General features: G+C 38.9%; 1 protein-coding gene across 1 annotated transcript; it reads left to right on the top strand.

Annotated features, from left to right (window-relative positions):
- Window positions 1-8,912: 8,912 nt before the first annotated feature.
- On the top strand, window positions 8,913-22,961 carry ART4 (ADP-ribosyltransferase 4 (Dombrock blood group)). Its single transcript, XM_011990802.1, has 3 exons — window positions 8,913-9,499; window positions 11,313-12,024; window positions 22,812-22,961. The coding sequence occupies exons 1-3, from the start codon at window positions 9,311-9,313 to the stop codon at window positions 22,901-22,903; spliced, it is 993 nt and encodes a 330-aa protein (XP_011846192.1). The 5' UTR covers window positions 8,913-9,310; the 3' UTR covers window positions 22,904-22,961.

The raw sequence follows: 22,961 nt of genomic DNA, 5'->3' as shown, positions 1-22,961 counted from the left end.
AGACCTGGTCTGAATCTTTTGTTCGCTTTGTGTTACCTGGAGCATTAAGCAAACATGATGATTTAGCATGAAGAAATTTAAGTTAATAGATATTATAGACCAGTTTCTAATGAAGTAAACTCCAAGAAGTTAAAAAAAAAATGGCCAGAACTACAGATACCGATTCTTAAAATGTCAACTGCTTTAGGAAAATTAGAATATGTTAAGTCTAGATTTTAGGAAAGCATTTGACAAACTTGCATAATGACTTTAACCCATCAATCACAGTCATTTTAAAGTCCCTGTCTAATGTCTCCAGTCTGGACAGTCTCTGAGTATGGTTCTGTGGATTACTTTATCTCTTGACAATGGATTGTTTGTCTCGTTTTTGTATGAGCGTCATAATTTTTTCTTTTTTTGAGATAGGGTCTTACTCTTTTACTCAGGTTGGAGTGCAGTGGTGAGATCATAGCTCACTGCAGCCTTGACTTCTTGAACTCAAGGGATCCTCCTGTCTTGGCCTCTCAAGTAGCTGAGACCACAGGTGTATGCCACCAAGCCTGAATAATTTTTAATTTTATTGCAAAGATGGAATCTCACTATGTTATTCAAGCTGATCTCAAACTCCTGACCTCAAGCCATCCTCCTGTCTCAGCCTTCAAAAGTGCTGGGATTATAGGCATGAGCTATAAGTCCCGGCCCATAATTCATTATTAAATGTTGCATGCTGTGGGTAGAAAAACAATAAAGACTGAGGTAAGTAGTATCTATACCCTGAAACAGACACATATCTTCTTCTTTCAGGCAATTAGTATGGGAGTTGAGTCAATCTAGTCAGTAGTTGGGCTGGGTTTCGGTTTTGTTTGGCTCTAGTTGCCTTCAGTGCACCACAGCTTCAAACTCCTCCAGCTGCGGGTTGCTTTTACCTTGTGTCTATTGTGGAGTCTGAGACACCTGAGGGCTCTCCTCTGTTTCAGTTCTGTATTCAGCTTGCAGGAGGCCCAGCATGCCTCTCCACAGGCATACGCGTCCCTCTGCAGTAGTCTAGTGTTGCCTGCTTGTTACTTGCTGCCAGGCTCGTTGTAAGACAGGGCAAGGGGTTTCCCTGGTATAGTCTCAAACTCAGGAAGGACTCTTGTGCCTGGGCCATGGCCTAGGGCTTTCTCAGTACTCCTCCCCCTCCTCCATCTTCCCTTCTCATCCCCACAGCAAACGCCGCCTTGTGTCTAAGAAAGGTCTTGCGTGGAGAGTTTCTACTCTCCCCTGGTGGCAGCTGACCTCTCTGCTTTGTTTGTTTGCAGGTTGCTGAACCAGACAAGTGCCCTTGGCCCTCCCCCAGGGCACATGACTTTTGCTTCGAATAACAGCAGAGACAGAGAATAGTGAAGGCTTTGTACCTGCTTTCATCTCAGAAAACGAATTTCTCAGGTCTCCTGCCTGTCTCCAGTCTTTCTTGTGAATTCCTCATGGAGCCTTATGGAAAAGGATTTGAGAATGAGTGTCTATTCTTCTTGAGTCTAGATCTCTAGAAGATTCTGAACTGTCTCACTAGCCTAACACTGGACCTTTAAGAATTTGTTAAAAATTTTAGCTGCTTATTTTTTACCCACTCTTAAGACAGCTGCCTCTTTCTCTGCTTCCACAAAGATGTAGCAATTCATGTGCCCCATCTCTCCTCAGAGGGCCTGTTGCCCTTTGAAATTCAGTTAACCTGGCTGTCTTGTGACCTCAGCTTTTTCACAGATTCAAGAAAATTTGTGATTTTATAAGTTATATAGCTTTTCCTCTCATTTTTAGGCTAGGGGTGACATGCTTTAAAGGTTTCTATATCCTAAATGGAATAATTCGGATAGCGCTGGCAAACTCAAATGCCTACAAAGTTCAGGTGGAGAATATACGTGATCAAAATAGTCTAAGGGTGAAAGGTGTGAATTATGAGTAAACGAAGAATGCTTGACTATCTGAGGGCATACAAATATTTTTAAAATTATGCATGCTAAACCAAAAATGTCTTTAGAATTCAACTGACAAGTTGAATTTCCTAATTAAGATATTAGCAGAATTATGTGTTCAAACCTGGTTAAGCAGAACTGGTTGATCGATAACTAAAAAGAGCTTTAAAATGCATCATTTTCGACCTAAAAGGAAATTCTTATTGTCATGGCCAGAAATCTCTACTTAGTCCTGTGCTGATTTTAATATTTTAAGGTTTGGAATGAAGATATAAAAAGAAGAGTATTCTGATTTTCTTTCATGAAACTAAACCAAGAGTTATTGCTAATATACTTCATATTAAGATTCATGAGGTGCTTGACAGGTTAAAATAAAGAGACTTAATATGCATAAATGTAAGGTTCTAAAATTGGGCGTAACAAATCTACTTCAAATTTACAGGTGCATAGAATTGGTGAGAGCTGACTTACTAATAGAAGTTCATATGGTAATGACTGATGATTTTTATCAGGTGCAAATTTAGTGAGTCAAATGATGACATAATTGCCCCCAAATAAGCTGCTCTGCCTTAGGTTATAATAACATCAGTGGAAGCAAAGTGTTCAGAACAAAGGAAGCCTTTAGTCCCACAGATGAGACACATGTGGAGTGTCTTGTTGCTGTATTTTACAAGGGTCATTGGCTTACTGGAATTCAGAAAGAGAAAGATGGCCAGGATGATAGTCTGGAAACTGTGCCCTCTGAGGAAAAGTTGAGTCAGAATGTTGAGTCTGGAAAGGGAAAACTTGGAAGAACAGAATAGCATCTTCAAACGTTAGAAAAGAGCAACAAGAGAGACTTGGCCCCCGCAGACCAGAAACATTCTAAATAACAGTGAATGAATTTGGATTCAATGAAACTGATGTAGTAAGTATTATCTGATATGTTATTACTTTTGGGGTAAGGTGGACTGAAACATTTTCCCCTCCAGTCAGTGAAAACAAAAAAGTAGTGATTAGAGAAATGTGATTTATGTTTGTACCATTCATTATTAGTGAATGCAAGAAGATTGTGACATGTGTCAGAGCAAGGTAGGAGCAAAATCTCTGTTAGCAGGAAGCCAGGGTTATGAATTTTATAAGAATGTGATCAATTTTATGTTTATGAATGTAATATTAATTTCTCAAGTAGAAAAGAGTTTTTTAAAGAAAATCAATCTTTAAACTGGTAGAATGGATTTAACTTCAGATACTCGTGGAACCTCAGAGGAAAACAGCTATAGTACAAATTTAGAACCCACTGTATCCATAAAAAGGTAGCTCACTCTTCCCACCTCCCCAGGAACAGTAACAGACATTGAAGCCACGCTGTGTCTTCCTTCACAAAGAAGCTATAGCTGAGTGGAAGAGAAAAGCCATCAATTTCTAGTAGTGAACAGAAGCTACAAATTGTTCAAGATACAGTCAGGACAAAGATGCTAAAAATTAACTTTATTTCTAGGGAGTAGCTTGTGATCCCAGGAAAATAGGGAATGGGGCAAGAGCTATTAAGTTTGGCGGGATAATAAGTTAGAAAACCTTCAAAAGGCAGACTTCTGAGCCACACGAAGCATTTACTCGCCATGATCTATCCAGAGAAAAGCGAGGGCCATCCTCACTGAATTGTGCCCCTCTGTCCAGTATAGTAGAGACACATGGAAATAAAAGAAGGGGTTTGACTACACAGGGTGCAGATAAAAAATCTGGTAAAAAAGGCCTTCAGTTCATTGTCTCTTAGTGAACAAAATAGAAATGTATAAACAAAGGGTTATTTAATATAAAGCCATCATACCCGAAGAGAGGTAGCTTAATTTCTAATTAAGTCTGGGTGCTAACATAAGTGTAGAAGTAAATTTACAAGCACTAATCCATGGAACATAGAGAATTGCTGCTGCTGCTGCCACTGCTGCTGGTGGGAAACCTTGGTCTGCTCAGCAAGTTCAACATACATGAGAAACAACCAAGGATTCCACCAAAACGAATGCCAAAGTGGAGGAGATGCTGAAAATAGAAAAACACAATGCAATAGAAACTCCAGATTTTGAAGCAATACTTGCCCCCCAAAGACTATATTGTCACACATACATGTGCACGCGCACACCCATACACACACAAAATTTTTTTTTAAACATAGAAATGTAGGAAAATTAACTAGAAGGAGATTGCAGGGGTGCTCATGTCATCATGCTACTCTTCCCTTGCTTAATCTCCCGTTTCTGCCATCTTGTTTCCCAAAGACGGACCCACTCATTCCACCTCTAAAAGCTCAGCCCTGCCCTGTGTGCAGACGGCCTCACGTGAAGCCTCACATGCCCTCAAGCCTCAGCAGGAGCTGGGCCCAGTGCCTGGGCATTGGATGCTGGGTCCTCTCGGTCACTACTCTTTTCATTGAGGAACATGATCCCAGACTTATTTGGGATCACAGCTCCTCCCTAGAAATGTAAGTAACTTCCAGTTCTCTTAGTCCTGACTATGCCTCGAAAAGCTTAGAGCTTCTACTCTCCACGAAAAATGGATGATTTGGAAATTAAGACCCCATTCCTAATCCCCATTCTCCAGCAAATTAATGTGCCTAGTACTCTCTTTTTTTAAATTCCCTTTGGGAAATGGAGCTTTTTGCCAGAATCTCCTCCTAACTGCTAGGCCCCTGTTACCATGAGCTGACCTTCTAAATTTCACAGATCTAAGTTCCTAGAGAGCTGGGGCCATATCTGGTTGGTTATAGCTGAATCCCCAGAGCCTCATGCACAGCTCATGCTCAGCAAATATATTGTTTTCAAATGCGTGAAAGGATGGCTACTCCCTTGCCTTGTATTCCCAATCACTCTGTTCTACCCAAGTGCTGAGACGGTCCCTGAGTTAAGTAAGATCTTCTGCTGCCCATTGTGTCCCCAGGATTTGGACAGACTCCGGCATAGTCCTTGGGCAAATGTCTTTTCTGTGAGCCTGGGCCTCAGAACCTCTTATGCACCACTAGCAATTCTGCTGTATCTCTCCCAGAATAAATGGCCTTCTTGGCGATGGTACCCAAGCTACTGAAATTTGGAAGCATTTATCCATTCACTCATTCATTCAACAAACACTTACAGAATGCTAGCTGTTGTGAGGGCACATGCAGCAGAAGTTGCTCTGTCAACAATGTTGAGGAGGAGATTCACAGAGGAGTGGTGGGGGGGACGATAAGGAAAACAAAGCTCTTTCCTGACGCTAAGATCCTGTGCTTTTAAAGAAAAGAGTGAGAAAAAGGAAGGGTAAATAACATGATCTGATGATCAATATAAAACGAAGCAACCAGATACTATCATAAAGCAATTGCTTTCATAATTATTATTGCAAAATGTATGAAAACAATAGATGCAAATGTCTCCTGAGAATGGTAAAACATCTCCCTGTGATTTCCCTGCCAGAACTGCATAATCTGAATCTAATTACCAGGAAATAATGTGCAAGCCCCAATTAGCAGACATTCCACAAAATAACTGACCGATGTTTTTCAAATCTGCCAAGGTCAAAAGGCAAAATAAACACTGAGGAAGTATTGCCGCTTAAAGAGACTACAGAGACTCGACAACTAAGTGCAAATTGTGATCCTGGGAAGAGCCATAAAGGACGTTATAGGAACAGTTAATAAATTTGACTATGAATTATGGATTAGACAACAATATTATGTAAATGATATTTGTAATTAACTGTGGTTATATAGGAGAATGTCCTTGTTTTATGAAATAAATGCTGAGGTATTTAAGGGTAAAAGAGCATGATGTCTGCAACTGATTCTCAAGTTGTTTAGATAAAGAGAGAATGATAGAGCAATTGGGGTAAAATATTAACAACTGATTAATTTGGATGGTGTATCAGAATTCCTTCTAATCTTGCACCTTTTGTGTAGGCATGAAATGTTATCTAAACAAAAAGTTATAAAAGTGTGAAATCACTCAGGGAGCTTTGCTCACTTCTGTAAGAGTGTTAAGAGTTAAGGAAGGACTGATAAGTTAAAACGTAGATAACTCCACAAACCCATTTTGCCTACCAAATTATGGGGTCACTATCAAACAACTGTCCTGTGAATAACAAGTACTTCTGGCAATAAAACACTCCTATTAAATTTAGACACAGACCTGAAGGAGTTCAACGAGATCCAAACAGGAACTACTAAAGGTCATTGTCAAACCTTAAGGCTGGTAGCAGAAGGTAAGTTTCTTCCCTGGGCAAGGCCGTCTAGTGAGTACTGCAACCCATTCTCTGATAGAAGGTTTAGAAAACCAAGCTAGAATGTCTAGAATTTATTCCAGAAAACAGATCTGGAAAATTAGCAAAACCTCTTCTTAAACAGTTGCTTTAAAAAAATTAAAATTAACTTTCACTGTGTTGGACACCCTATGAGTTGTTGGTCTTTCATTTCATTGTCAACAGAGCCCTGCAAGACTGGTGTTACCGTCTCTACTTTTACATATGAAGAAAATGCAACTTGAGAATTAGTGTAATTCATTCTAACTCACAAAGGTAGGAAGTGATGGAAGTAAAATTCCAACACAAGGTCTGTGCTACTTCAAAACCCAGCCCATCAAGACAGCACAAATAAACTGCATTTTGAAGAATCAAGTTTCATTAAATGATAACTGAATGCACCCCAAACTCTAAATTAACTAATATTAAATTATTACATGAGAATCTTAATAAGACAGCCCTTAAGGCAAAAGATGACTTTTTATTGACTCCAAACATTGTCAGAAAACTTTTCTTTTCATTTTAATTCAAATATGTTCACATATACACCAGACCTTGGGCTTTTCCCTATGCCAGTTGTTTTCACTGATGGTTCTCTCTCTCTCTCTTTCTGTCTCTCTCAATCTCTCTATCTCTCTCTCCCGCTTCTCTCTCTCCCTCCCTCTGTCCCTCCCTCACTCTCCCACCCCCATCTTTCTCCCTCTCTCTCTCTCTTTCTCTCTCTCTCTTTCTCTCCCCCTCCCTGCTCCCTGTCCCATTCCCTTGTCTTTTCTCCCTCTTTTAGACTGAGTGGTATAAAGAGTTACAAAGTTTTCTGCTGCCCTCCAGTGGTCTTATCCTGGAAGTGGCAGTCACGATAGGAAAAATAGCAAAACCTTTATAGAAGATAATAATAAAATGACACTTATACTCTTTTAGTGTTTTAAGATCGTGGGCTTCAGGGGACAGCACCTGTGGTTACTGAAAAGTTATTTAACTTCACAGGGCCTCAACAACCACATTTATAAAGGAAAAGTTAAAATATCTCCTCATGGTTGTCCCGTGGGTTGAGATAACATGCAAAAAGGTTTTGAAGTACAGTACTTGCTCAATAAAAGAAAAGTTTTGCCTTATTTAAGACTGACAACTTTATATAAGGTTAAGGAAACTGACGCTAAGCATAAATTACTTGTTTTTTAAAGTTACTTCAGCCAACATTGTGGGTAGAACTAGACCTATAATTCAAATTTTCATATTCTAATTCTAGTTCTCGTCATGACATCTCAATATTCCAAAGTAACAATTGCTAATAAGGAATCTTAAGAATTTTTAAAGTCTTAAAGGGATATTTTCACACACTGCTAGTGGTTACCGTTAAATCTGAAAAACATGCATTCCATTGATCAGTAGTCACATCTCTAGAGCTACATCTTAAAAATTGTGAGAAACACACAAAGATTTATGTAGTTGAAAACAAGCTAAATATAAGATATTTATTAAATAAACTTTGGTGCAAATAATAACAATTGGTTTTATTTATTGGAAAAGTTCTAGATGCCAGATGCTGTTCTAAGGGTTAAGAATGTATCAACACTAAAATGAAGTTGGTACTATTGTTATCTCCATTCAACACATGAGGAAACAGAGAGACAGAGAGGTTAAGTAGCTTGTCCAAGATCATATATTTAGGAAGAGGGAGTACCAGGAATTGAACTGAGATGTCTTATTCAAGAGTCCATATTCTAGTCACTTATCAATCTTTTTCTGAGACTGTACAGTCCGTGGATCCACCCATGCTATTCCATTATGTGGCAGCACGTATATAATGGAATATAGTGAACCTTTTTTGAAAAATATGTTTCAATGGGTATTAAATTATATAGGGACATGCTTACAATAAAATATTAAGGGGAATAAACAGTATGCAAAACTGCATACTATATTAGTTCTAGAAACGTGTGTGTGTGTATGTCTAAGGGTGTATAAATCAAAACCCAGACCCTAATTAGTGGCTTTCTCCAAGTGATGAGTTATGTGTAATTTTTTCTCCTTTGTGCTTTCTAAATATTCTGAATATTTGTTAATGAGGCAGAACTGCTATGATCATCAGAAAATTTAGATTAAAAAAGATTTAGGTTGCCAAAAAATACTAGAATACTTAAGAACAGCATTTAGTTTACCTTAAAAGTTAAAAATTGAATCCAGAAGTAAATATTTGCAAGAAAAACAATTATCAAGGATTGCTAACTTTTAGTTTCTTAAATAATGAATCCAGAGTATAAATACAAAATATCTGCAAGAAAATATAATTTGATCAAGGGTTGGGAAGAGAGGAAGGATGTTCAGACTAGAAGGGGTAGTACCTAAAAGAGAGTGCTTAATAGAACTCTGCTGGATTAAGTTTGCACAGTGGACCCTATTTTGACTTATGTCAGCTCTACATAAACAGTCCCCTGACAGTCATCATTAGGATTCGCTGGAGACTGGGATTGTGTGGACAGACGGCCTGATATCTTCAGAAGTGAAAATGGGGGAAGAGCTTTGAACCCAGAGGTACAATCTCTGGATTGGAGAATTTCAAAGGTGCCAGGGAAAAGCAGTACAAAGGGCCTTCTTTTTGACAATTACCCTAAAACACAGTTAGCTCTGTGACAGCCCGTCCTGGGCAGGGCCTATCAGCAGTGCCAGATGAGCCTATAGACACCCACCTTGAGGTGGCGCGTTCCCAGCTGCCCTGCGCATGCCAATCTTATCAGCTTTGATGGAAGCCTGGGGCTCCAGATAAAGCTACTTGGCCCCAGATGCTGGACAGAGCATGCTTTTTCCTGTTTGCCTGGGAAAGGGAAGGCTGAACTGCTGAGTCTGACACTTAACAGGACTTCGGCATTCCCCTGAAAACAGACTAGATCAGAGATTTTTTTTTTTTAATTGAAAAGTAACTTGAGTTCTCTTTAGAAACCCTTATTTGGTGCACACATCTGGCTATTTCACAGAGATTTCAGTTTTGCAAAGAAATTGGAGTTGATTTCCTCCCTCAGACAAGCTATTAGTTGTTGGTGGGCAACAGAAGTTGCTCAGCATAGACAAGAGCAAAAAAGGTTCCTGCTGAGACTGAACGAAAACCTCAAAAGAGAACGCTGAGAATTCATCTCAGGATGAAGATGCAAGGGCAAAGGAGAAGCACTTGTGACACAAGCAAATGGGGTCCATTGATGAACAGATGCAAGAAGATTCTTCTCCCAACTACTGCAGCTCCTACAGTGATAAGAATCTGGCTCCTTGGAGGCCTGCTGCCATTCCTGCTGCTCCTCTCTGGCCTGCAGAGACCCACAGACGGTTCTGAGGTAGGGGGACAATTGAGGAGGTGATCTCTTTATGATCAGTGCTTCAACAGAGCATTCACCTGGCCACAGCCTTTAAATGGCCCAGACCTTAGGCATTCAGTTTCTAGTTTCATTCCGACATTTTAACAAATCATGTTAGTAAAGAGTGTTGAAAACAATTATTAAAATTGTAGAATCCTTCATTGTTTGTACACTTGACATTATGGATGCTAGTGGCATAAAATTATTTTCTTGATCCACTGTAAAAATTAAGTAAAATATTGCTTCCATAGTAAGAAAACAATGCAAAATAAACCAAGTCTATTTGGCTTTAAACTCTGTCATACAGATTGACTTAAGTTTTAAGTATTCTAATAAAGATCTGTGTAACAAAAAAAACCCTAATGTTAAGAGATGACAGAGTGCATATTTGAGATCTAGTAACATATTAACAAAGTTTCAGAGATCCTCATGACAGTTGACAGAACATCATGTTATCGATTTGGTTTGGTTTGGCTCGGCTTGGCTTAAACAGATACCGTAGACCTATTTTAATACCTGTTGTGAAGAGTTATTGGTTAAAATCGTTTAATCAGTCTTAAAAATGTGTTCTAGTTTACAAACTAGCTGATGTCTCTTCATAAATAACACAGTAAAAATACCAAATGGGATGTTCTTTAAGTTCCAGTTCCAACATGCTTAATATTGACTGGATGGAATGTGATCCTTTAACATGTCCCTTAATGAGCACTGTTTATTAGGAAAACACCATTTCTTTGCCAAGAAAGAAATGTTTTAGAATTTATATAATTTATATGACTCTAAATGATAGACCGATGATATTCTGTGGACTTCTATTCAAATCTGTCACTTCAGTTTAACATGCACCAGATGTCAATAAATAACATTCTGTTGGCCACCCATTAGAAAGGAATGTCCTTTTCCAGAAGGGGAGGGACTTTCCTGGGCACATTCCTGGCCACTGTCCAACCCTTGACTCACTCTGCTCTCCCCGAGGTGGACAAATGTACTCCACTGGCAGCATGGGAAAAAACAACTGGGTGTGCTGAGTTTGGCTGTGCTCTTCTTCCTCCTGCGAGTTAGCCTGATGGCAAAGGGCATCAGTTCTCTGTTTCCCCATGACAAGAATCTTACCTGGGCAGGTCCCAGTTCAGTACTGCCTGCAAATGAGTCGGTTCCATTCTGGAATTTGCTCTTAACAAGCCACTTGCCATCAGACCTAACGATGTGACTGCTGTAGCGTACCCTTATTCAGTAAGAAAACAGACATTTTGGCTTTCGTATGTTGCTATTTTTATTGTCAGTGTTTTCAGAACCTGGGTAGACAAGAAGGTTGTTATTTACGAGAGCTCCCCCTAGTACTATTCATAGCTTAAGGATAAAGTTCAAGGATTTAATATAGGTTTTGGGCATTCATAAAAGTGATATTTTTGAAAACACTACTGAGAGAATAGAAAGGGGGGAAAGCAGAGGAAACAGAAAGTATAATTAAACTACAAGATTATGAATTTTTTCTTCAAAGTACTTAATATGCAAACATGCTGTGATTTTATTGATGTTAAAAGAGTTACTCCCTCTCTGGGGAGATGAGTTTTTCAAGTTTTCAGTAATTTATTTATCAAACCAAATTCAATCTCTAGCACAGGTCATTGACACAGGAAGGATTGGAACAGTGTAATGATTTTCAGTGAAACTTACTTCAGCAAATATTGGTTTCCAGGAGAAGACTTGGCCTTATAGAGTACAGCAAATCTGCAACCACATTCACCATCTGATTTGAAAAATTAAACTCAAGATTTTTATTTTTTTATAGGTTGCGATGAAAATCGACTTTGACTTCGCACCAGGTTCCTTTGATGATCAGTACCAAGGCTGTAGCAAAGAGGTTATGGAGAAACTAACTCAAGGGGATTATTTCACAAAAGACATAGAAGCCCAGAAGAATTACTTTGGGATGTGGCAAAAAGCTCACTTAACCTGGCTTAACCAAGGAAAAGTTCTACCGCAGAACATGACTACCACGCATGCTGTGGCTATTTTGTTTTATACATTGAACAGCAATGTTCGTTCTAACTTTACTAGAGCCGTGGCCTATGTTGCCAGGGCTCCACAGCAGTATGAACGTTCATTCCAATTCAAATATTTACACTACTACCTCACCACAGCAGTCCAGCTGCTGAGGAAAGACAGTGTCATGAAGAATGGCACTCCTCTGTGCTATGAGGTGCATTATAGGACGAAGGATGTCCACTTCAGCGCCTACACGGGTGCCACCATTCGATTTGGCCAATTCCTCTCCACATCCCTCCTAAAAGAAGAGGCACAGGAGTTTGGGAACCAGACACTATTTACCATATTCACCTGCCTGGGTGCACCTGTACAATACTTCTCCCTCAAGAAGGAAGTCTTGATCCCTCCCTATGAGTTGTTCAAAGTTATAAATATGAGCTCCCACCCAAGAGGAAACTGGTTGCAGTTGAGGTCAACTGGGAACCTGAGCACGTACAACTGTCAGCTGCTAAAAGGTATTCTTTATCTAAATTGAGGCCATTCACAGACCACTGCTCTTTTATAAAAGTTATTTTTTCTCAGTGGGCTTGAGGGGAAAGACCAAAAACATGAAAACTGGCCTTCAGTAATGATGGAACTGACAGATTAGAGAAAGCCACTTTATTGGCTTCTTCTCTTTTCTTCCTGCTCCATTACCTCTAGGACAATAAGTTTTGCAATGAAATTATTGTGTAGAAAATTGCAGACAGACGGAGTAAAGCTTGATTGGAAGGTGGAGCATAAAGATAGCACTTTTAACTTCTCCCTCAAACTCATTGTTTTTGTCATCGTCATTACATGGATAGGAGTTCTAAAAGTAAAGCAAGAGGCAAGATATTTATTCATTAATTTTCTGTTCATTAACCATCTTCTATTGTGATGGGGGCCCTGGAAATACAGAATGAATAAAGCAAAATAATAACCTAGGAGGATTTTTAGTCTAATGAGAAATGGAAATATGAACAAATGTATACACTCAGAAGTACTAAGTGATATACCAAATATTTAAGCAATAGCTGTGGCTGCTCAGTGCAGACTGCTCAGTCAGAGCTACTCATTCTCTCCAGGAACAGTGAGGAAGGCTTCATAATAGAGAGCCACAGGGGACTTGTCATAAGAATGGCGGTTTTCAATGAAAGAAAAGTCATTTTAAGCAGAGAATAGCTTGCTGTGGTTTGAATGTGTCTCCCAATAAGTTCCTGTGTTGGAAGCTTAATCTCCAATGCAACAGTGTCATGAAATGGGCTCTAATAAGAGATGATTGGATCTTTCCTAATAAGAGATGATTGGATAAATGGATTAATGTTGTTATCATGTGAGCAGGTTAGTTATTGTGAGAGTATGTTATTGTGAAGACAGTCTGATCACTGGTGCCTCTCTCTGTCTTGTGTGCCCCCTTCTCTTCCACCATGTTATGGTATAACACAAAGGCCCTCACTAGATGCTGGAGCCATGCTCTTGGACTTCCCATCCTCCAGAACTGTGAGAAGTATATTTATTTTCTTTACAGATTACCCAGTCTGTGATACTCTGTTATTGCAACAGAAAACAGACTAAGACACAGCATATGTTAATCACAAGGATTTCAAACAGCCTGGTGTCTTCTGAAATTCTGGGTGGCTGGTATGTAGGATGTGCAGGATATGGGAAAAGAATAGGAGTAGGAAGGGAGGAGGGGATTTATCCAGGTGGGAGAATTCTGACAGGGCCTTATTATAAAAGGTCTTGTATTTTGTGCTAAGGACCTTTTAATTTTATGCTGTAGGTAATAAGAAGTCATTAGAAGTTTTAAGGAGTAGAAATCAATTTGATCAACATCTTAGAAAGGGCTCTGATGATATTGTGAAAAATGAACTGAAGTAGGAAACATTAGAAATATCAAAATACAAAAAAAAACGTTAAACTTTTTTTAAGAAAAACATGGCTGATCGAATTTTATGTTGCCACCTAGTCATTTCATGGAGGGGTAGTTGTGTAGCAAATCCTATGCTCTGTTAGATTCAGAAAAAAAAAAAAAGACTGTCTTTATTAATATATAAATTTATTCACACTCACAGTTAGCTGCAACCCAGTTGCAGGGTCTACCTTCAATATATCCCCAAATTTGTCTTCGCTCTATCATTATTGCTATGATTTATAATTCAGGCTCTCAGCATTTCTCAACATTTCGGAGTGGTAGTGTTGCAAAGGTGTTCAAACTGGCATCTAGACTGAGGTCTAGAATCTGCTTACTCTGTCCTAGCTATAAATACAGAACAGGGAGAGGAGACCTATTAATACCGTCATCTCCTCACATTTCCCCTTGGAAGCATGGCAGCAAAACGAGTGAAATGAGTATCTGCCCCACAGACACAGGAGATTAGTGTTTGTAGAGGATGAAAAACTATAGTAGAATATGAAGAAAACAGTGAGATTTTGATAATAAACCAAAACATTCATAGCCAGGTTCCAGGATTCTTTAGAACTACACCTGACTACGATATGATTACTTCATTCTCATCATGAATTTGGGGCATATAATTCTTCACTAGGATAGTAAGCACAGTAAAATATATTCAAAGAAAAATTACAGAAGACTTATATCAAGCATTGAGTGGGAAACTATGGGAGAGGAGTATATAATATAAACTATTACTCACATTCTGCCGCTCTATAAACCTCAAAGAAAAATATTTCAGGACACCCCCACCCAAATCAATCTTTGCTTTCCTACGGCGAAACTACTCAAATGTAACTTTAACTTAGTTTTGAGTTAAGGTTTAGCTGGGATAGCCACATATATCACTAAATTCTGAAAGTTGGGTTGGTCTTAATGAAATATTTGGAATCACAAATCACACTTAAGGGAATCAATAATCTTGTATTGCTCTGTAAGCTCCCTGTGGTCAGGAACTTGACCACAGAGTATTTGAGAGCTAGGCAGGCAGGCAGTTTGAGCCCAGACCCACTCTGTTTGAATTTATATCCCACTGTACCACTTAATAGCTATGTGTTCTTGGTCAAGTTGCTTAAACTCCAAGTTTTTTCATCTACCTAATAATCATCATAACAGAACCTCAGAAGACTTTTGTGAAAATGAAAAAAAATGTAAAATTATTGGCCAAGTGCGGTGGCTCACACCCATAATCCCAGCATTTTGGGAGGCCGAGGCGGGTGGAACAATTGAGGCCAGGAGTTTGAGACAAGCCTGGCCAACATGGTGAAACCTCATCTCTACAAAAAAGATGCAAAAAGTAGCTGGATATCATGGTGCACACCTGTAGTCCCAGCTACTAGGGAGACTGAGGTAGTAGAATCACTTGACCCCAGGAGGCAGAGGTTTCAGTGAGCTGAGATCATGCCACTGCACTCCAGCCTGGGTGATAGAGAGAGACTCCATCTTAAAAGAAAAATAAATAAATAAAATTATTTATATATTATATAGCATATAGTAATAGTAAATTAGTGTTAGCTATTACTAACTTCAGTCCTCTGGCACATAGAAGTGCCCAGCCTATTTTGTTGAATGGTGAATGAATGAAGCATTCCCTTTTACATCTCTAAGCAATCTAAGCCTTAGACCACATTACCATATAACACAATTAATTAAAAACAGTTCCAATATTTGAAGAAGGGAAAATATTCTAGAAGCTTCAACCGCTAGTCAAAAGTAAGCTGTTGTCACAATGTAAATGATCGACATGGTCACTTGCACTGTGAGTTACCATAACTAAATTTTTCTCAGAAATTTATCAATTAGAAGCTTGTGTGGCCATGCGGCAAAGCTTGTAAATGGCAGAATAAAAAATACCACTGGTCATGGAGGATAATATTTTCTTTATAAATTGAAGTGAAGAGGGAAGAGATAGGTCAGAGGCATCATATAATCAGCCAAGAGCTGGAATTGGAGCATCTTCTCACCCTCCACAGCTATGAAACTATCTGAGAAGGTAAAAGAGGGAAAGGAATAAGCTCACATTGCAGGGATGCCTTTCTTCCTTTGACCCCAGACTCTGACTAAGGGTTGCAGAGAAGGCTGCTCCATCCTCTGGTTCCACCTGACCTACTTAAGCCTCATCTGCCATTGGCTAGTTGGCATCACAGTCATTTAGTTGAGGGCAAAAAATTGCAGTAGTGCCCCCTTACCTATGGTTTTGCTTTCTGTGGTTTCAGTTACCCATAGAACATATTAAATGGACAATTCCAAAGATAAATAATTCCTAAGTTTTAAATTGTATGCCATTCTGAGTGGTGTGATGAAATCTTGTGCCTTCCCTCTCGGGATGTGAATCATCCCTTTGTTTGGGCGATCCACAGTCTACACTGTGTGTCACTTAGTAGCCTTCTCGGTTATAAGATCTGCTGTTTCAGTATTGCAGTGTCTGTTTTCAAGTGACCCTCATTTTGTTTCATAATGGCCCCAAAGTGCAAGAATAGTGATCTTGGCGATTCAGATATGCCCAAGAGGAAGTGCCTCCTTTGAATGAAAAGTTTAAAGGTCTCGACTTAATAGAAAAAAAGAAAAAATTGTATGCTGAGGCTGCTAAGATCTACAGTAAAAATGAATCTTCTACCTGTGGAATTGTGAAGAACGAAAAAGAAATTCATGCTAGTTTTGCTGCCGCACTTCAAACTTCATCATTGGTGGTATATGTACAGGAAAATAACATAGGGTTCAGTACTACCTGTAGTTTCAGGCATCCACTGAATGTCTTGGAATGTATCCACTAAGGATAAGGGGGCACTACTGAATATGGTCTTGGACAGTACACAATATCTACCTCTTCTGATTTAAAAAATGTTTGATTGCCGGCCAGGTGCAGTGGCTCAAGCCTATAATCTCAGCACTTTGGGAGGCCGAAGCAAGTGGATCACAAGGTTAGGAGATCGAGACCAGCCTGACCGACATAGTGAAACCCCATCTCTACTAAAAATACAAAAATTAGCCAGGCATGGTGGCATGCACCTGTAATCCCAGCTACTCGGGAGGCTGAGGCAGGAGAATCGATTGAACCCAGGAGGCAGAGGTTGCAGTGAGCCGAGATTGCGCCACTGCACTCCAGCCTGGGCAACAGAGCGAGCCTCCGTCTCAAAAAAAAAAGTTTGATTGCCTTCAGAATGTTTTCAGTGATTCGCTACAGTGTTGATTGTTGTTTGTTTCTTTGTTTTTCTCTCAATGCATAAGCTAAGGAACATCAGAAAGTCATTTCTTGATAAGTAGTACTTACCCCAACATTCTGGAGCAGTATCGGACTGATCCATACATGAACAATAAGAGGAAGGAGGTACTGTGTCTGTCTTATCTGGGGTCCTTAACAGGGAGGAAGTGAGGTCAGCAGACTCTCCCCAAACCTGACTTTCTAGATAGCTGCTATTTCCCACTTCACTGCTCCACTAATCCCAGCCTAGGGAATTCACAGATGGTGTTCTGGAGCACTGATACCTAACTCCTCATGAAACTGAAATCTTCTCTGGACGTTGTTTCTCATTCTTTCAGCCTTGTTTTGTTTCACGAGCAGGAGCCACAGGCTATTCTGTGTCCCCAGAAGTCCCTATAAGCCAAGTGAATTATGTTTTCTCTCCTGTTGCCTCTCGATCTGACAGACATGATACTGGAAAGACCACATGAAGACCTTTAAAATTGCCCAGCCAGCATACCGTAATTCTCCCAAAGAAGAGACAGTATATTAAAGAGCATAGCTTCCCCAGTCCTTCAATTTATGCTAAAATCGGTCCTGTTAACTCGTGACTCAAGTTTAAAGAGTTTCCAGGAATCGGTTGCTTTTAGAGAGACAAGAGATCAAATTAATAGCATTATACAATTTTAGGAAGTAAATTTGCAAAAGAAAAAAATTGTCGTTCTAAACTAACAGCTTTCACTTTCCCCTCTAATTATTCTATCACCCCTCACATGACCTATACTCGTTGCCATAGAAACAGGTGTTTTCATGCCCATTGGAAGACTCAGAATATGTTAACAGAATGTTAGTTATTTGCCCTTAATCTTGTTTCCTTCAGCAAAATAACCTACGCCAAAAATCTGTAGACACACAAATACATGTTCTGTTCTATATCGTTGGATTCACAAAGAACAGGGATTTATTTGTTAAAATGTTTCACATAATCAAAATTCCTAACATGTTTCTAGAAAAATATAGGCAATTGTTTGCAGTCAGCCTGATTTTACATGTAAACTTCACTTTTTAAAAACCTGTACGATTCTGGTGGGGAGAAAATGAATGAATGCATGTAAAATCTCTTAGAACAGTATCTGACAAATATAAGTACTCAAAACTTTTGAGATACTATTACTATTACCATTATTATTATTTATTTTATTAGATTTCTATTTCTTCCCGTTTTCTTTTACTCTGGGCTTCAATTATCTAAAATTAGTTTACCCTATTTGTGGCATCACAATGACCTTGAAGTAGAGTGCCTGTCTCAGATAAATGCATGAAAGAATGAGTCATTGAATGAATTTGGGAGACCACACGGCATGGTGGAAAGTGAATAAACTTTGGAGCCAGAAAGATTTGGGCATATGTTAGCAGCTAGGCGGCCTTGTGCAAATGACTTAACCTCTGTTTCTTCATTTATAAAATGGAAGTGATACTCACCTTGTGGGAATGCTGTGATAGCATTGGTGTCTCTGCATCCTCTCAAACACAACTGAGAAACTCTGGGAAAGTACTTTGCACATGGAAGTGGGATAATGGCTTAATGGCACAAACATGTGCTTCAGTGAAATTGATAGTAAGAAGAGAAACAAAGGAAGAGGCAGAAGGAATAATGCTTTTCATTTTCGGGTGCTAAGTTTTTGCTAGGTAATATTCTAAAATATTAACAGTCATGCTCCTTGCATTTTGACAGAAAGAGGCTATAGATAGCATTTGCCTCAAACACTAGATTAACTTGATATAGTGCACATCAGTTTTGCCTTTTTCTGTTTTTTAAGAGACTATTTACTTCTGAACAGTCTGATAAAATTCAGATTCAGATTCCATGAAATAGAAGTTATAATCATTATGTATTTCTTCCAGACTTTCTACCCTAAGGCAGAGATGACCAAAATCAGGTTATAATACACTGATAAAATGATATTTGTTTAGCAGTTTAGTTTACAAAATGCTTTGACACCCGTTATCTGTTTAGGTTTTACAACCACCCTGTAAGTCAGGTTATTGACTCCGCTGTGCTGATGTGAATGCTGAGATTCAGAGAGCTTAAGTGATTTGCGTAAAATTATTCACAGTTTACAAATGACAAAAATAGGATCCTTCCCCATGTTTTCTAATAAGAATTCCAGGACGGTATTCTCCACAGACTGGTTTCAGGGGATTCATTCATTCTTCAGCAAATATAACTGAGAAACTGCCATTACTTTTAAGCTTCTTGACTGTGACTATTTACATTATAAGTCAGTTCACACACACATAAATATGCAAATACACACATATTCATAAAATGCAACAGTTATCCTTTTCACAGGCAGTGTAATGCTAGTGTTTTCCATTCTAACCTATTTTATTACATTATTAAACAATGACGACTATGACCTCCTAAGCTGATATCACAACCCGTCAATAGATCACGTTCTCCAATTTTAAAAAAATACTGTAAAAAGGTAAAGAGAAAATTAAAAACTTTGAAGAGATAGTCAAATAGAAAACTAAAGACAACTACAAAAGTAAAAAAAAAATGTGAGGTATCCTCAAATAAAACACTTTTCAGTTTGTAATTAATTTAATGCACAGCTGTCTTTCATTTATTTTCCTAAATATATGGTCCATCTAACAACAATAATGATAACAATGCCGGGTAGAAATGATAATGGCCATACAAGAGATAAAGAAAAAGTATCAACAGAGTTAGTTACTTTAACCTGACATAAAATTAAAAGGAAGCTACTTTTAACATCCTAATTATTATAAAGAGGGCTTATCAATTTTGTTGAAGAATGAGTATGATTACAAGACAGTAGTGTCTCTATGTTTGTCTCTTATTTGGGCATCTTCGTAATAGCAGCTATCATTCATTCATTCAACAAATCATTATTTATTGGGCACTGGCTATGTTCTAGGCACTATCCTAGGTGTAGGGAAGGAAATAGGTGAAAATCTCTGCCCTTTGGGGATTTACATTCTATTGATGTGAGGCAGAAAAACAAAATAAAGAAGTAAATTATGTCATAGCTGGTAGGCGTTAGGTACTAAGGTGAAAAATAAAGCAGAGTAAGGAGATAGGGAACACCATGGGAGGGAGTGGTAATATTAAACTGGGTGATCAGGGAAAACTTCACTGAGAGGATGACATTTGAGCCAAGGTTGAAAGGAGATGAGAGAGCCAGTCCCATGAATATCTGAGGAAAGAGCATTCCAGGAAGAGATCACAGCAAGTGCAAATGCCCCAAGTTAGAAGCAACACCAAGGACGCCAGTGTATGGGAATGAATGAGAGAAAAGTAGTAGAAAGTGAAGACAGAAGATGATGTAGATTTGATCACATAGGACCTTGAAGGCAGTTGTAAGGACTTTGACTTTTCCTCTTAGGATACCACTGAGAGGTTTTGGGCAGAGAACATAGAAGATTGTGTCAAAACTGATCTAGCAGCCCAGTAGAGAATAAACTGTAATGAGGTCAGCAGAGAAACCAAATAGGGGGCTATTTCGATCATTCAGATGACAGATGAAGGTGGTAGAGTGGAGGCAGTAAGGTTTGACCAGATTCAGAGCCAAGAGGAGGTCCTGACACACTGGAAGTGAAGAGTGAGGGAAAAAGAAGAGTGAAGGATGACTCCAAGGTTTGGCTAGAGTAACTGAAAGGATGCAGGTGGCACTCACTGAGACGGAGAAGCCTGGGGATGGAGTAGATTTAAGAGCAGGAGTTTGGTATTTGACACGTTATATCTGAGCTGTGCAATAGTAACCCAAGCAGAAGTGTTGAGTGGATAGTTGGATGCATGAGTGTAGAATTCCGAGGAGTGACCCAGGATGGAAAGATAAATTTGAGGTCAGTGGGTGATCGGTGCTATTTAAAGCCATGAGACTGGATGAACTCCCCACAAAAGTGTGTAAATAAAGGAGAGAAAATGTCCAAGGACCAAACCTCAGGACACTGCCATTTTAAAAGGTCAAGTACAAAGAAGATGGAGAGGCTGGGTGTGTTGGCTCACACCTGTAATCCCAGCACTCTGGGAGTCTCAGGTAGGTAGATTGCTTGAACTCAGGAGTTCAAGACCAGCCTGGGCAAGATGGTAAAACCCTGTCTCTACCAAAAATACAAAAAAATAGCCAGGCATGGTGGCGTGCGCCTGTAGTCCCAGCTACTTGGGAGCCTGAGGTGGAAGAATCACTTGAGCCAGGGAGGCCAATGTTGCAGTTAGCAGAGATCGCACTGCTATACTCTAGCCTGGGTGACAGATCAAGACCCATCTCAAAAAAAAAGATGGAGAAGGAATGGCCAGTGAGGGAGGAGAAAACCGATAGAGTTGTTGTCCTAAGAGCAAAGTGAAGAGTAAGTAGCAAGGAAGATGGAGTGATTCACTATCATAAATATGGTTGATAGGTCAAATACAGTGAGGACTCAGAATTGCCATTTACATTCCAGGAAGCTCAACATATAATCTCTTGAATCAGACACACTAGGTTAAATACTGGTTCTGTCGCTGACTGTGTGGCCTAAGAGAGACCCTTAAGCTCTCTAAATACTGGGAAAGGGTGAGACTGAAAATCCTTCTGATCTTTAGCCTCAATGAAGAGGAAAAAAAATCGTTTGAGAACCATTCTAATGACTGACCTGCTAAAGCAATATTAATGCTTCCTAGGTCTCTATAGGGATTCACATAATTCGATTTTAACACAAACTTTGACAAAAGTTTAGAAAGATGTATGCTCTTAATTTTCCTTGCCAACTCATATTGGTGAAAATTGAGGTGTTGAAAATTACTGTATCTACTCCAGCCTGGGTGACAGAGTGAGACCTCCATCTCAAAAAAATAAGACAGAAATTACTAATTACTGTGTGTGTATATATATATATACACACACACACACACAGAGTAAATTTCTGTCTTTTCTGTCTTGAATTTCTACTTGTGTATACACACACACACACACACACACACACATTCCTATATAGAAATTCAAAAAAACTCACAGATAGATAGATGGATAGATAGATAGATAGATAGATAGATAGATAGATAGATAGATAGATAGATAGACAGACAGACAGATAGAGTGTGACAATAGTAGAAATGCATTTCTCCCTCATCTGGTTATCCTATCAAAGAATATGAGCAAATATTGAGGCAATTAGAGTTGAATCTCTTCCTCCCAGAAACATCTTTTCTACCTGAAACAATCAGTGAAGACTGGCTAAAAAGAGATTCCAGTCTTTATTTAGACTATTCTTTACGGGGTTTCCATCTCCCATCTCATTTCAGTCCCCATCCCATTGTATGGTCAATTATTAGTTATATCTGACAATTTTTTTTTTATTTTCCAGTTTTGCTTCCACACCGAACTGACTGCTAACCTGTCCCACATTTCCTGTGAAAGGTGTATATGTGTAGTTAGTACACACACACACACACATACACACACACACTCGAAACAGGACTATGTGAATATTTCTTGCTCACCTGGTAATGAAAAATTCTATGGATGGACATGTAATACACAGACAAACAGTTTAGTGGTTAAGAATGCAGAATTGAGACAAACTGGCCAAATTTGAATGGTGCCTACACTACTTACGAGATGTGTGACACTGGCAAGTTTTTTCACATCTCTGTGTCACAATCTCTTCAACTAAAAACCAAGGATAATGACAATAAAAATCTCATAGGTTTGTTGTGAGGCTTAAGTAAGTTAATATATAGCAAGGGCTCAAAATAGATACTAGCACAAAAAATCAGCATTCAGTTTGCGTTAACTTTCATAATGGTGATGAAGATGATGATAATTAAGATGGAGATAATGATAACAGTGATTATGCTGCTGGTGATGATAAAGATGGAAAATCAGATCTCTACCACCAGCTGGCTGGGTTACCTGGGAGTACATCTTTTAACCTCTTGGTGTCTGTTTCATCATCTACAAAATAAGCAAGTTATGTTCGAAAAATCTAAAAGAATGTGTTTTAAGTAGCTAACTTCAAATGCTTTTATTAGGAATTTTCTAAGTTAAGAAAGTGGATCAATGGAGAAATGAGGTGGTTTAAAAAAAAAAAAAAAACTCTGCTACCTAAAATATCTCTAACTTTTGTTTTGTTTTTTACAGCTTCCAGCAAGAAATGCATCCCTGATCCTATAGCTATTGCATCTCTCTCCTTTTTGGCCAGTGTCATCATCTTTTCCAAAAGCCGAGTATAAAGGAATCTTGTGACTCCTTTTATTTAAAAAAATTTTTAAATAAAATCTTTTTTATTGG

This window comes from Mandrillus leucophaeus, unplaced genomic scaffold (genome assembly GCF_000951045.1).
Source record: "Mandrillus leucophaeus isolate KB7577 unplaced genomic scaffold, Mleu.le_1.0 Scaffold383, whole genome shotgun sequence".
Classification (NCBI taxonomy): Eukaryota; Metazoa; Chordata; class Mammalia; order Primates; family Cercopithecidae; genus Mandrillus; species Mandrillus leucophaeus.
Note: the sequence above shows the minus strand (reverse complement) of the source record. Positions and strands in the feature narration are given on the sequence as shown.

What these genes read in the sequence shown, in the direction of transcription:
- ART4 (XM_011990802.1), top strand. Translation starts at nt 9,311, where the DNA reads ATGAAGATGCAAGGGCAAAGGAGAAGCACTTGTGACACAAGCAAATGG. An exon ending in GACCCACAGACGGTTCTGAG is followed by an intron (nt 9,500 to 11,312) that starts GTAGGGGGACAA and finishes ATTTTTTTATAG; the next exon opens with GTTGCGATGAAAATCGACTT. An exon ending in CAACTGTCAGCTGCTAAAAG is followed by an intron (nt 12,025 to 22,811) that starts GTATTCTTTATC and finishes TGTTTTTTACAG; the next exon opens with CTTCCAGCAAGAAATGCATC.